The 15,724-nt window shown below is 39.6% G+C and overlaps 1 protein-coding gene across 1 annotated transcript in view; it reads right to left on the bottom strand.

Moving 5' to 3' along the window:
- Window positions 1-15,724, bottom strand: part of LOC140229209 (serine/threonine-protein kinase MRCK alpha-like) — a 123,026-nt gene that overhangs the window by 35,699 nt on the left and 71,603 nt on the right. Inside the window, exons 14-22 of the mRNA XM_072309482.1 lie at window positions 15,187-15,463; window positions 14,354-14,464; window positions 13,293-13,442; window positions 12,459-12,665; window positions 11,465-11,589; window positions 10,940-11,045; window positions 9,753-9,901; window positions 9,032-9,138; window positions 8,201-8,274 (exon numbers count right to left, since the gene is read on the bottom strand). Of these exons, the coding sequence (XP_072165583.1) occupies window positions 8,201-8,274; window positions 9,032-9,138; window positions 9,753-9,901; window positions 10,940-11,045; window positions 11,465-11,589; window positions 12,459-12,665; window positions 13,293-13,442; window positions 14,354-14,464; window positions 15,187-15,463 (1,306 nt within the window). The remainder of the gene's footprint in view (window positions 1-8,200; window positions 8,275-9,031; window positions 9,139-9,752; window positions 9,902-10,939; window positions 11,046-11,464; window positions 11,590-12,458; window positions 12,666-13,292; window positions 13,443-14,353; window positions 14,465-15,186; window positions 15,464-15,724) is intronic.

Below are 15,724 nucleotides of genomic sequence, written 5' to 3'. Positions count from 1 at the left end.
AGTGGCACACACATGATTCCTGCAGCCCAAAGTACACTATCACAAACACTTTCATTTTCCCCTCTTAACCCCCAAAAAGGACTTGGGGGGGGGGGGAGCATCATGGTCCCCCCATCCCCCTGGAAATTTTGTGATAACTTCCAGAATTTATAAGATCTCACCTCCGAGACTTCATGACTTTTTTTTCTTTAGAGTCTTATACATCTTTTGATACCTAATATATGTACTGAATATACCTGCAGCGGTTATGGTGTTACGTAACATATCACGGTCACATGTCAGTAAAAAATGGCCTATTTGTATGTGTTTATGTGTAAAATGAATGAGGCAAGATTCTAACGTGTTACTTAAATGTTTTTCTTGCAGTTTGTTTTTCAGCTTTTAAAATCTGATCTTAAGTTGAAATTAATTGTTCTGAAAAAAAAAGCCAAAAACATAAAACAACAGGACACATAACAAATAAAAACAACAATTAAAATAATACGGAGATTCCCAAGTTTGAAATGTATAACGAGTAAAATTATTTAATTACCTAATTTTTGGTCCTAGACAATCAGTTTTCTTACAAGTATATGTAAAACAATTTCCTTTCACATATTTCACAATTAAGGGATCACTAGACAACCATATTGGCACCAAAAACAAACAAAAAAAATCCATAAAAATTAGCATATTTGCATAATTAATTAGCCTTAATTACACAATTAAGGTATTAAGTGTTTGTAAAATTAACAAGTGGACATTCCATGGCAGAGATCTGAGGGGGGCCATCATGCCCCCTCCCCCAGTCCTCAAAATCTTCAAAGTAGCCAAGTCTATTTAGGGTTAGAGGACAAGACCACCCAAATATATGTGTAGATTTAATGAATGCAGCAATATTAGTAAAATGCATCGTGACAATTTGAGGGAAATTGGACCATCTGTTCAAAAGTTATCAATTACAAAGTTTCAGTGCCGCCATCACTTGATCACTGCAGGACAAAAATATGATGAAAATATAAACAGAAATCCAACATATTTTCATACTTCCATCAAAATGAAAGAGCACTGGACTTACATTGTACCTCTTTCAGAAAGCAAGAACAATATTACCTCAACGTCTGTCCATTAATAAGTCAAGGGAATGTGTATTTTTCATAAAAAGATGAAATTTTGTGGAATTTTTTAAATACTTTCTTTATGTTATTGTGCATAAGTGACAGCACAAACTGTAGTTCAGCGATGGCTGCACAGAAACTTAATAAAACTATAACTTTTGAACAGATTGACTGATTTTCCTCACACTTTCACTGATGCATTCTGCTATAAATATTGCTGCATTTATGCAATCCATACATACATCTGGGTGAATTTGTCCTCTAATGCTTGCAGGATTCCTGGGGGGTGCTTCATCAACGTTAGTCAGCGCTGACAAGTTGTCAGCGCTGACAATTTCAGGAAAATCCTCGGTTTTGATTGGATGAGATGCTCTGGTCACTGACTGTTACTATGGTGTTTGTCAGCGCTGACTAACGTTGATGAAACACCCCCCAGGACAACAGAGACATGACTGACCAGCAGATGAAACATGGTCTCTAACTGAACATGGAACCAATATATATGTACTGTATATGACACTTTCCACATATGCCCACAAGGCCATGTGATTTAATGATTTGGGTTTATATATGCGAAGGGAAAAGATCCAAACCACACTCAGAACTTTAGTCTAGCTTCCAGCCACAGCAGTGGTACTGCCTTTTGTCTGTGATGATTGGCAATACAGGGCATGATATATTTTACACAGTGCAGGTCAGAAAGCATTCCTTTTCACCGCCACCGATGGATGTCAACGGCACTTTCATCCTACGATTATAGACAGGCCCAATATTACAATGCTTTACACATTCCCTCCACTAAATAGACCGTGATATATTTCATGGCAGACTTACTTTCGTGAATTTTAGTAGGGGGAACCAGCAGAAGAGAAGAACTGCACACCAAAACATTGCCTCCCATAAACACATGCAATGTAAGTCATGCGTATCGTCTCTAAGCTCAGACATTGCCAATTTGCTTCCCAAGGTGAATGATAGTCATTTCTCATTCCGTCTCTGTGGTTTTCCATCATGAATTTAAAGGGATGGTATAGTATTCAATGAAATGAGGATTGAGTTTTTCCCTTTTTGCAAGATCCTAAAAAAACCACTTATAAAATGTTCCACAGCATACAATTTTACGAGGAATTCAAAGCTTTTTTGTTGAAAATCGGTTCTGAAATGGCCAAGATATCCAAAATCAAGGTAAAACGAAGCCCCTGTTTTGGATATCTCAGCCAATTCAAAACCAATTCTTATCAAATAAACTTTGAATCCCTCTTAGAACAACATGCTCTTTCATATTTCATAAGATGTTTCTTATTATCTCACAAAGAAAAACAAAAAAAAATGTTGGAACCCAGAAGTCCCATCTCAACCAACACTACATCATCCCTTTAACCACTTGCAAAGTTGTTGCTTGACTCATAATTCACAAAATATTAGTGTCATGAAATATTTAAAGACATATGCAATATATGAATACTATGTCCAGTTAGGTTTCATCCCCTTCACACGGCAAACTTCAACCTTTTCTCTTTTTTTTTGGGGGGGGGGGTGGGTAAAAAGTAAACAAAATAAGAGTCTTGGTTTAATTTTCTGAGGGGTTTCTTTTCTTCTTTTAAAAGGGTTATGGTTCAGTAAAGCATTTGGTGATTACTGGATAACTGCAAGTCCATCACCCATTATTATGTACTAATCTTGAATTATGCTAAAAAAAAATAACACTTAATATAAATTGAGAGTCCAACCAAGTTGAGTTGAGAGCTCTACTTTACATGTTCTCCACAGCCTACCAAGAGATAATTCTGGTGTTTTTTTGTTGTCGTTTTTTTTTTTCCTCACAAAGAAACAAACATTTCAAGACAATGTTAACACTCTGTCTACCAAGGAATATGCAACCGGAGCCAACACAACGACTTAAATTTCACCTATCACAAGACTGCGAGATCTCTCCACTAGTGCATGGAAGATTTGACACACATGAATGCTACCAATGCAAGGGGAAAAAAATGGCCGATTCTCTGCAACTTTTCAGAGAAAACACACAATGGAAAATAATCTGGGCAGCCCTAAGTGAGATGAGCAAGCCAGCATGGAAACAATGTCACACGACAGCATGGCATCACATCATCTGCCACTTCAGCGATACGGCTTAACCGCTGATGTGGCAGAAAACAAAAAACAAAAAAAAATAGTTGAATCTGGAGCTCTCCCATTTGGTTCACAAATTAAATAAAAAGGAAATAAAAAGGAAAAAAAATCCTGTGATTTTATCATAGGCTTTAACCCTATTCTAACTGGGCTATTTGAGACCAAGTTTTTACTGGGGGGGGGGGTCAATTTGACCCCCCCTTCAGATCTCGGCCGCCGATCGCGCGATCGCCGCAAAATTTTGCCTGAACATAGAGCCAGATGTCAACTACAAGATTACATGGTCATACAATAGAAAAATTTTGATTTCATATTTTTTAATAAATTAATTATGCAAATTAACGCATAAAATCATATTTTCACCTATAACTTCATCAAAAAGACTGAAGGATTATTAAATTTTTGTGTCAGAGTTCCTTAAGACACATCAAACAATTTTCTAGTAAAAAATAGCGCAATCAAAATCATTTTCTTTTGTTTTTTATTGTTTTGTTAATTTCTTATGTATTTTATTGTTTTTTCAATCTTTTGTTTTCTATTGTTTTTTTGCCAAAATTTGTTGGAGGCACTTTTTCGAGCTTATCTACATTAGAATTGATTTATTTCAATGGTTAAAAGTTGAAATAATCTAATTTATATCAATTAAACAAAAAAACACAGTTTGCATTGGATTTGCATACGAAATCATGAATTCGAGCGTTTTTCGGGTTGACATGCATATGCAAAACATTGCATAACTTCAGAATGGTGTACCCGGACGTCGCAAATTTGATCTCAAAATATGCGGGAGACTCGAATGAAAAAAGTCACGAAACGACGCGGCAAAATCTTTGCGCGTTGCGGAATCATGGCGCGAAACGTCGAGGGGGGGGTCAATTTGACCCCCCCCAGTTAGAATAGGGTTAAAATTTGTCCATTGGACAACATCACTACAGTGCAATTATAATTAGTATGCTCTTCAACTCGAGTCGATAATTAAAAAATTATTCGAGAACGAAAGTCACTTTAAAACTGACGAGTGTCATTTTAATCTTTTAAATGCTTGTGTTAGTAGCAAATACTGCCATTTAAGTGCTGACACAGCAAATCTGGGGTATTTTTGTAGTCAACTGTTGAACACTACAATTTGGGGAAATGAAAAAAAAAAAAAGAAGTTATCAAAATATTAGAGAAGCGCTCCTTTCAAGTTAGTGAACACAGGTTTATTTGGAGATTTCCAAATAAAATATCCGACATTTGGTGCACTTGGCACATTGTGAAGCAGTGTTTATCATTAATAAAGGCATATTCATTCTATTTCTTAGTAGCTGGAAGAGCAGGAGTGTTGTACATATCAAATCACTTTTAGATTAAGTACTCTATGTGTGTGTGGTTGTGTGTGTGTGTGTGTGTGTGTGTGTGTGTGAGCATAGCCAAGGTGCATTATAGGTCTAGGGAACATGCAATCTACAGTCAAACCTGTGTATAGCGGTCGTCCAAGGGAACAAAAAAAAAATAGTGGCCATTGTAGACAGACACTCCAAGGTCTTTAACATGATTTTCAAATGGAGGAAATTGAGTTTAGGGGACGTATATATATGGCAGGTGGCCGCTATAGACAGGTGGTTGCTATGACAGGTTTGACTGTACATGCAAATCCTCTCATTAAAGGACAAGTTCACCTTCATAAACATAAGGATTGAGAGAATGCAGCAATATTATTAGAACACATTAGTGAAAGTTTGAGGAAAATTGGACAATCGATGGAAAAGTTATGAATTTTTAAAATTTTTGTGTTGGAACCCCTGGATGAGGAGACTACTAAGGCTCGTGATGTCATATGAGTACAACAGTATAAAGAAAATGTAAAGAAAATTCAACATATTTTCACTTTTTTCGCATAATAAAAGAGCACTTCACTTGGCTCTTTCTGGAGGCAATGGGAATAATATTACCCATAACATATGTCAGTAACGAGTCAAGGGAATGTGTACCTTTTTCAAAAGATGAAATTTTGTGAAATTCTCTTTATATTTTCCTTATATTGTTGTACGCATGTGACATCATACACTGCAGTAGCCTTCTCATCCAGCGGTGACTGCACAAAAACTTCAAAAATTCATAACTTTTGAACGGATTGTCCGATTTTCCTCAAACTTTCAATGATGTCTTCTACAAATATTGTTACATTCTCTCAATCCTTAAATGTTAATGAAGGTGAACTTGTCCTTTAAGACCATATCATTCTCTACATTTAGGAAGGGATAAGAAGTGGCTTCCCACTAGACATTCTGAGCTTCTGTCCATTTGGCCTTTAGAAATGGTGATGTCGTCTCATCAACGTGAAGGTTTTCTTGTAAGGTACTTTTGCTGCATCAACAAGCTTGTCGATAGTCCCTATCATGGTATGTTACGCTGCTACATATCATTTCATGAAAAGTGCTTCGAAGTTTTATAGTGAATAATGCCTCCGGCACCACTTCGTGGTGGAGGCATAAAAACTCAGCTGACTCATGCTGGATTCAACAGGTGAGAAAGGGGCAAGGCAAAACAAAATAAAGAGTGATTCCTTATCATAACAAACTTTCAGTTTAGATGCTCATTATTGCAAGTCCTCACTTTTAAAACCTCATACTGTATATGTATTGAAACACACACACAAACACAAATTATTAAAATAACTGAATCTAGCACTGCACCTACAAAATTTGAAATGGCGATACAATGAGAATGACAGATAAATGACTGAAAATGATTGAAAAAAGTAACTTTTTTTCCATGAAGTAAAAAGGATTGATCAGTGAAATGATAACTGAAACAAAAAAGGTGTACAAGTAGGCGACCCATCATCTCTGTTCAAAAGCCAAAATATGAAGTCCTTCATTTTTCACAGAAACAAAGCTGTCAACATGGGTACATGTTACAGAACATGCCAATATTTCTTAAACTTTTCCTCTAGTATTACAGGAAGTTTGCAATTAAAGGGAAAGAAACACGGTTTGCCTAACATGAACTGTCTAACACGAACATGAACTCTATGAAACTATTTGATGATAACCTGTGTGTTCTGTGAATGTTGCCCATAGGATTTGACTGATCTATCACCTAAAAACAAGTTCAAGATTTTTTTTTTTTTTTTTTTTCATGTTACAGCCATAACAATCGTCCTGCGCACGGCAGAAATGTTGTTAACCCTAAGCACACTCCCACAGCCAAGTGACAATCTGCCATGGGCAGGGAAGCATGCTAACAACATTTTGCCATGGGCATGATGATATATTCTCAAATGTTGGCACGGTTCTGTTGTTTTTTTTTTTTCTACAAAGCTTTTAGGACACACGAAAATGGAAAGTTCTAAGAGCAAAGAGAGCAGTTCACTCTAATTTGTCACATGAGTGGATTTGAAAAATGACTTAAGCAATGACTGTGATTTACATTGCAATATGAAACACAGCGAAAATTGGACAAAACTGAGACAAGCCCTTCAACAGAAAAATATGATATGTGATGAAATTTCATGTCATACACTGCTACTATGTTGAGGCGAAGGAACGACCCACACATACCCTTCAAATGCAAGATATTTTGCACTTTCTCTACCTAATCTAGCTTGGAAACATGGGAAAGGCTGGACTGCCTATGAAATGTTCAAGACTATTCTCACTGGTGTAATGCTAGACTACCGACAATAAAGGAAATGGTATTTTACGATACAGAAGAGGATGGAAGTGTCGTGTTTGTTACCCCTGCTCTACAGACACTATTCTGATACACACATCTGAAATTCTGCTCACAACTTGCCAACATGCAAACACGTTTTCTCTATAAAGCCACGGGTGATGTAGATCTGACCTGAAAAATGAGGCAGCGTGATTTGAGTGTATGCTGATGCTCTTTGTGTGCTAGGCAGCAGAATGGCATATTTACACATAAAACCATATATATATATATATTATATATAAATAATGTATACATGTACAAATGGTGATTATTAAGTGTGGTCTACAAGATATGGAAATGAATCCAGTAACAGCACAAATAAAAAGAGTGTTTTTGAACCTGCATTGCAATTGAGATTCTCTGTAATTTCTGTTTCTGTTCCTGGGAAATGAGACAAGAGAACAGAAAACGAAGAGATATCACGCTTACAAACAATTCTCGGATGACAAACACACTTGACTTGAACTGAACATGTCCAAGCAAAACATTTTCCACACAAAGATGTACAAAACAATGCACGCGAAACATTCAGAAAGGGTGCTGCATAGTAAACCAAGCGTCATTTCTAGCAAATTTCCCATGACAACCAAATGATCTGCACTCAGTAGCCACCAATCTTTGCCCAAATTTGAGTTGTTCTACGCAAGTGAAACGGACCATTCTCGTAACAAGCCACCCTTTTTGGCGCCCAGTCTAATTTCTACCTCACAGATTTACTTCCATTTACACGTCATTTCTTCATACTGCATGTCCAACTTACAGCACAGTCAATTAATGGCAGTACAATGATAAATTTTGATATATATTTGCATTATTTGTATATGGTGGTTTTTGTTTTTTTGTTCAGAAATGGGACATAATACTAACGACAACAAACCCATTACACCACATGACCTTGATATACTGTTGGATCTGAGAATCTGTTAGAAATGTTAGTTCTTGTCTTAACTGTCTTCCTCTCCTCATCCCACTTTAAATGGCAAAAAGAGTGATTTTGAATGAAGGGATTTCAGCACTTGAAAATTGTGTTTCCCAAATTCCATAGGATTGAGTTTGGGTATCATCGCCTTTCAACAAGCAATAAACACACACATACACAAAATGAAAAGGAAAAAAACAAATCTTGCAAAATTCAGTACACATTAAAAAAAAAAAAAAAAAAAGATTTTATTGGAGGCTTTAGAAGCAACAAAAAACAAAACAAAACAAGGTAGTCATAGGTTAAATTAGTTTGGTCTTGTCTAAAATACACTTTACTCCAGTAAACTTACCAAGTCCAGCTTGACGCTACTGCCGATGTCCAGCACCTTGGCGAAGAATTCGAAGTTATTCATGTCCACTGTATCTTGGAAAGATGATAAGGAGAGGGCTTTACACAGCAGGCCACATTCCTGACAATTCAAACTCAGTTTTGAAGTTTACCTTATTGAATGTTCTGCAACAATGAGGAATTACTTTATTGCTTCATTCAGACCACGCATGCCTCAATCCAAAAATTGTGTCTGAACTATTTGATAACACTCATAAACATTCTATGGTCAAGACTGCATTCTGAAGAGTGTGCAAGATTACGTGCAATTGTGAAAACCACACATCTTGATATGTGTGACTCTAAAAATGAGCTCGAGAAAGCATGAAAAAGGAAAAACAGAAGTACCGTTTATAGTCATGTTCCATGTCACAAAGGAATGATGTGAATAATAGCAGGAGCAGGAATTAACATTTTTATGGCAATGTAATTATTCATATAAAGTTAGGCTAAGGAATAAAATGGGTAATATTCAATACCATCTAGCAGTAGAGTGCAAACACTTTTTCAAAATTTCAAGGGTATCCTCCACCTATCCATCCACCCCCAAGAAAAAAAAACAAAGTATGGACTAGCCTAATAGCATATAAACAATGACCTCTAGTTGCAGGGGGAAAAAAATGTCCACTGAAATTTAGGGGGAAAAAAAAAGAGAAAAAGAAATCAATGCTGGTGTTGCAATATGCTTTTTGTTTTTGTTTTGTTTTAATTAGTTTGCACTAGTAGCTGAGGGATTAGGGATCAAACAGGAGTGAAACTTCGAATACAAATAACGACCTTTTCAGATACTCACTGGATTTTGAGTTCTGAACCTGCTGCTCCAGTTCCAGCACTCGGTTATTCAGCCGAGTCACCTCCTCTTCCAGCTCGCTATTCCTGGCTTCTGCTTTCCTCAGTTTGCTGTGACGAGAAACGGAATGCACGGAAAAGGAATATCAAATGCTTGACTGTACAATTGTTCAGAGGGAGCAGCGTACTGACGGAGTAACCAGAAGTCCATAGAGAGATGTCATGCAATGGGTGGATTATGGAGTTTGGTACCGCGTAATGTGGTGAGCGGTAGAGTCGTACAGTAGAAGTGAAACGTGTGGTATGATGACTGTATGTAGATGAAACTGACTAAGGGCAAAGTAAGATTACCACAAGTAAGTTTGAATAAGTTCATGGTGCATTAATGTGATATGATATGGGAAGAGCAGGATGTAGTGTTGTGTTGTGTTGTGTTGTATAGTGTAGTGAAGTGTAGTGTAATGTAGTGGTGTAGTGTAGTGTAGTGTAGTGTAGTGTAGTGTAGTATAGTACAATGTAGGGTAGTGTGGTGTCGTGTAGTGAAGGGTAGTATAGTATAATGTAGTGTAGTGTAGTGTAGTGTAGTGTAGTGTAGTGTAGTGTAGTGTAGTGTAGTGTAGTGTAGTATACTGCAGTGCAGTATAATGCAGTGCAATACACTAAGTTCCTCAGAGTGTCAACATATACCAGCAAGCATTAAGAGTAACCGGTGTAGAAGAACTGACCTCTCATCAGCAGCATGGGTAGCCTTGACTTTCTTGAGTTCGTCCGTGATCTGCTCCTTGGCCTGAATCTCGCTACGCAGGTTGGACTGCAGGTTCAGGAGTTCCATCTTGTCCATCTTCTGTGACCGCCGGGACTGCCAGCTCTTCTCCTGCCATGACAGAGAAGAAACACCAGTCACATGTGATCCCAGTGTTAGATCATCACTGGCAACATAATCAGAGCATTTCCACTCCGTGTTGTCAGCAAAGGGCTTATCGACCTCATTACAAGCTCATCAGAATGCTCTTTCATTTGATTTTCTTCCTCCTCAGCATCGTTACCGTGCTCCTCCTCGCTGTCATCATCGTAATCATCTTCGTGATCTACTCCCCCTTCGTCTAATAGACATTTAGTCTCAACCCACATGGTCCAATCCTATTTCATTTACAACCAGTTCATCTAATGACCATTTAGTCCAACTGCCACTTCGCCTTATTACAAGTTCGTCTACTTCCAGATGGGCTATGCCCATTTCGTCTAATACCCACAGTTTATTAGATGCAGTGGGAAAAATCCGTGGACACAAAGTTGCAATTAGACCATCTGGTAATTAGATGAAATAATAATTAGCCATATTGGGCATTAAACCAGGTAAGGATTGGACCAAACATGCATTAGAAGAAATTGATAATGGACCAAATGAGTTTAGCCATGGTGGTGTTAGACAAACTGGGAAGCAGACCATCTGATATTAGACCAAGTGGCAATAAACCATCATCTTCATCCCCATCATCACTATCACTATCATCATCCACTGTCATTCAGGGAGCATGGATCATCACTCTCGCCAGTCTCTGCCATCAGTCTTGCTCTCCATACTGCTCAAATCATCACTGCATCTGCCATCATCGCCATCATCATTTCAGTGGTGCTCACAGTTCCCAATATCAACCTCATCTTATAGACCTAGCATAGTGCTCATGATCATAACTACTATCAGGGGGGCATTTTATGAAGCGTTTTGTCCAACAAAATTTTGTCAGACAAATTTGCTCTCAGCCAATCAGATGCAAGGATTTCAATAGCCACCCAAATACAAAGGAAATTACATTGCAGATATTACACTACACCCACCAAATAAAGTACAAAGAAGTCAAAACAGAGTAAAAAGATCAAGGTGGCATCACATCTGCCATGAGTAGCTCACCCTTGCAGCACCGACGATGCCAGACACCTTGATGCTCTCCAGTTCATCTGTCATCTTAGAGGCAAGGGCCTGCAAGTATCCTCTGGCATCCTTCTCATCACTCACCCTGTTGAAATGGTGAAGGGGGAAGGGACACTTGCATAGCTATGGCGCCAACACAGAGCAGTTCATGGACCACTCACACGACAATCTATGTTGCTTACGAGAACAACATTCTGCAGTATTTATGATCTGAAGAACACTATGTGGAAAACACATGGCTAACAAACATTGCACGGCATTAATTTATCACTTCACATCTGGTGGCCATAATTCACTCGATCTTGTTACATTACACAATTCCTTGCATATATTTTCTGAATGATGCATAGAGAGCGTGTTTGAACTGACAAATTCACTGACTGAAATTTATACAGACATATAGTTGCTGAAATGGTGCAGGGTTGTTGTCTTATATGGGTGCACTGTACTATGCACCATCCTACTGTTCTGACTGTAAAAAAAGTGCTGTCATGAAGTTCTCACCACTGAATAATCTCTGATATCTGGGCCTCCCAGTGGGCCACAGAGTCTTTGTTTCTCGACACCTCTTCAAGCTTCTCCTCCGATATTCTGTGGTCTCTCTGAAGTCTCTCGTAGTCAACAGTGATCTGTAAAGAGAGCAAGTCCGTGGTGAAAAAAAATACTCTCGGGACGGGTATCAAAGGTAGATTCTTTGACAAGGTCAGGATGGCAGTGATATGTCAACCTAAGTGATTTCTTTCTATTTTTAAATTCATGATTTTATCATGAACAAGGGACGTTCAGCATAACACAAGGTATTTGACACTTTTGGGGAAACAAAATTTCATTTATTCAAATATGTCTGCTGTAGAATAAAAGAAATTTGCACTAATGAAAGTGATGGGTGTCTACCACAAAGGGACTTGCTCAATCTGAGGTCAACTGAAACCCATACAAACATGCAAAATAAGGCAGTCTGCTTTAAAGATACAGCTCACCCCCAAAAATCAGGAAATATTAAGGATGAAATGCTACCACTGTCCCTCAAATTAATACTGACAGAGATTTCATTTTTCCCATCATAATGGCTATTTCAAAATCTTTCACAGATTGAAAAACTGTCAATTGCCTAGTCATCACATCTGCTACTTACAAACGATCAGTTTGTAAAACTGAAAAGTACAATTTGCCCAACTGATATTGCCATTTTTGCACTTGGGTGTCATAGAGCTTGTCTACAATTCAGTAGTCTCATCTTATGGGGCCTCACTACACACTGTCTTTTGGGTGGAGTGATCTACACAGGCCAGATTGGATCACCCCTAAGTGGAAGTCCCACTTAAAAGTTTGTTTCCTGACCCCTCCTCATTAAAATGGGATGTCCACACTGAAACTAAACAGCTATGCCAGTCAATGGATAATTGCACTGTACTCCAGGATGGCGCAGAATCGAGGGATGTTCCAAGGAAAGGATGGGGGAGGGCACCCCCATAGGGACTCCCAATCCATCTCTTACCCTGTCAAGCTCCGCTCCCAGCCTTGTCTTCTCCTCGATGAGCAGGGAGCGCTCCCGCTCGTGCTTGCGCTTCATCTCGTTGATGCGGTCCAGCTGGTCCTGCGAGCTGTCCTTCTGGGAGCGCTCCAGCTTGTCCTGCAGGGTCGTGATCTCCCGCCGCATTGACACAATCTTGCTCTCGTTCTCCGAGATCTGCTCCTTCAGGATCTGGGTGTGGAGGGTGGGAGGGGGAGGGGAAGCAGTTGTAGAATTAATTCCTGATTACAGCTTCTTCAGACATTGGCACCAGTATTGTGGTCTTTTTCTTACCTACGTTGAAATTCTGAATTCTTGTTAGGAGTCACAGCAAAGAAACAAAAGAGAAATGGTGTACACAGGACTAACAGTAGCGGTGGCCTGGCAGCACAGGGCCACTACAAATTTATGTTGGGCCACCAAACTTTCAAAAAAGTTACCTTTTGGTGGCCAGATTGGGCTGCTACGATTCACAATTAATTTCTATTTTGGGTCACGAAAATTTCAAATTCAAAGATATTAGTGACCCGATTGGGCTCCCTGAGAAAAAAGTTCCGTGTCAAGCCCTGATAATATATGTATACATGCTTTGATATGTATAAATACATAACCTGAGGTTTGCAATTAAAGTTGGTCAGTCATTTTCAACTTTCCATTCTAAATATCAAGGTGCTGCAAGAAGTTGATGTTATGCAAAACAGAAGTGACCTTAGGCCACAAAAAGAGCAAATGAAGACAGCTGTGAAAATCAGAAAGAGCTATGTTCATCAATCAAGACTTTGGTGTCCCACACCGGGATCTGATCAGGGGGACACTCACCTTCTCCTCCATTGTATGCCGCGACTTCTCCTTGGCCAGACCCTCCTCGTACTGCACCTCCTTCCGCTCCATGGCCTGCTTCAGCCGCGTCACCTCCTTCTCGATCTCCATGTTCAGGGCCTCCGGCTTGGCCCGACCAAGGGAGTTGGCCTGGGCAGGGTGGAAAACGAGCACATTATCTAATTGAGATTCTCTGTGCTGGAAGTAATTTTCTTTCTCAAAAATGAATGGCAAATTTTAGTCTACAGACATTTATTTTGAACAAAATGACATACACAACTCCACATAGTGAAATTGCTGCGCAAATGAAATTTTGTATAGCAAGTCGTGTCCTAAATGCATAGCAAATTGCTGTGCGATACCAGTGAAATTATTCCCTGCTGTGCATCGTGTCTCTCGTCCTGCACAAGGATAGATGCTTCTTTCGAGATGGTGAGCTATACCTCGATCCCCGGTTGACACTCATCAATTCTGACTGGTGAAATAGGTTAGAACGGCTTCATCATCTCTTTGGAGCAGTAATGTGGACCACATTCCGTCATCTCACTGACAATGGGAGCATCACCTTGTCACATTTATAAAACAGGGTGGCAATTATTTGTCTTTCAAATTCAGGGAGGTGTAAAATGGCTTTTGGGGTATACTTGACTGCTCTAAGCATCTCAATAGCGGATGAAGATATCAAAATCAGGGAGATTATTGTGTTTTGCTGTCAATGCATGAAGTAATATGTTGATGTTCAGGGAGCCTCCTCATCTCTTGTAAAATAAAGAGCAAGCACCGAGCAAAGTAACAGCTTGGGGGGGGGGGGGGGGGGTTACGACAATGATATTCCTTTGCCTTTACAGATTCCAGTTCCTATAAGATCACCTTTAGCGACAGCAGTGGGGCAAGTCGCTGAACCTAGGAAAGATAAGGGTTTTTAGTTTTGCTCTCTTTTTTTTGGGGGGGGGGGGGTGGGGGTGGGGGAAGGGGGTTGTCACTGTTTTTCATGAGGGCAGTCATGTTTCTAATCTTCCATGATTGGGGTAGAGACCCATTTTCTAGGGCACTCTTCTTACCTTGTGGGCTTCCAGTTCCTCTTGAAGCTGCTTGACATTTTGCTCGCTCTGCTGCCTGAGTTTCTTTTCCCTAGCTATCTCTACTTGAAGATCCTCATGGAGAGCCTCAAGCTGTGCAGGGAGAAAGGAAGGGGGAAAATCAGTTCACATTCACTCATTCTCCTAGTCAGTATGTTAGCAGTTCTCTTCCTACTGGTAATATTCTATTCATCTTTAGCTGATAGATACTGATTTCTGTAGTTGTATGGAGAGCCAAGATTCGTGAAATTAAAAATGCACATGAAAGTTCTTGTCTACACTGTATGCATTGAATGCTAGAGGCAACTCGCGAAAATTTCATGCCGCAAAAAAGGCTGTCAGTTCCAATTCGCCAAAATTTCATGCCGCGAAAATATTGTGTTTTACAGTATATTTCAGGTTGTGCCAAATCAACCATTTTCTTCCAATAAAGCGCAATCACACATCAGACAGGAGGAAAATGAACAGATCTTATGAGGCATCATGAGGCACTTAAAGAGCCGGTTGCGTGGGAAACGTGGGTGGTCCAATTGAATCATTCATTCACTGCACACCAAAAGCCATGAATAGTGCCCGTCAGTCATGTGTCCGCGAATATGTGCGTCGAAGCGTACACTAAATGGAAACGCTCGACTACAGTCAAGACTCTTCCTTGACTGTGTGTATCTACACAGAGATCAGAGATAAAGCTGTACACACATCTCGTTATGGGAAATTCTGGAATACATCCAAGCCACGCCACCCTTCCTACTCCAAGGGACCCCCACGCTACCAGGTCCTTAAAGGCACATACTATGGAGGGTCCACTAACTAACCTCCTTGTTAGCCGATTCCTGCTTGCGGATCTCGGTTCTCTGGGAGTCCACCTTCTGTACCACCACGTCCATCTCCTCCTCCTTGTCCCGCAGCTCGCGGGAGAGCTTCTGCTTCTGAGACATGATGTCCGCATAGCGGTCGTTGATCTCGGTGAACTCCTGCATGGCCAGCTTGCGCTGCGACTGCGCCTCCTTCAGCTCCTTGTTGATGTGGCGGTAGCGCTCTTTGAAGTCTTCCAGCTCGGACGTCAGATTTTCCTTCTCCTGCTTCAGCAACCTGCAGGGGGGGGGGGGGGACATGTATCGATGAATGATTTGTGAATAAGAGAGGGAACATCGGTGAATGTCGCTTCACAACAAAGCAACAACAAAAAATAAAAAATCCCTACTAAGCAATGTTTTTATTTTTTTTAATAAAATTTATTCTTGTGTGTTGTTGTTTTTGTGTTTTTATATCTGCACATTGTTATATCCGCAGTTCAAAGGTGACTTACAAAATTCACGAAAATAAAACCGCCCTGAAAATTTCAGCTAGTAC

Source organism: Diadema setosum, chromosome 1, assembly GCF_964275005.1.
Source record: "Diadema setosum chromosome 1, eeDiaSeto1, whole genome shotgun sequence".
NCBI lineage: Eukaryota > Metazoa > Echinodermata > Echinoidea > Diadematoida > Diadematidae > Diadema > Diadema setosum.
Note: the sequence above shows the minus strand (reverse complement) of the source record. Positions and strands in the feature narration are given on the sequence as shown.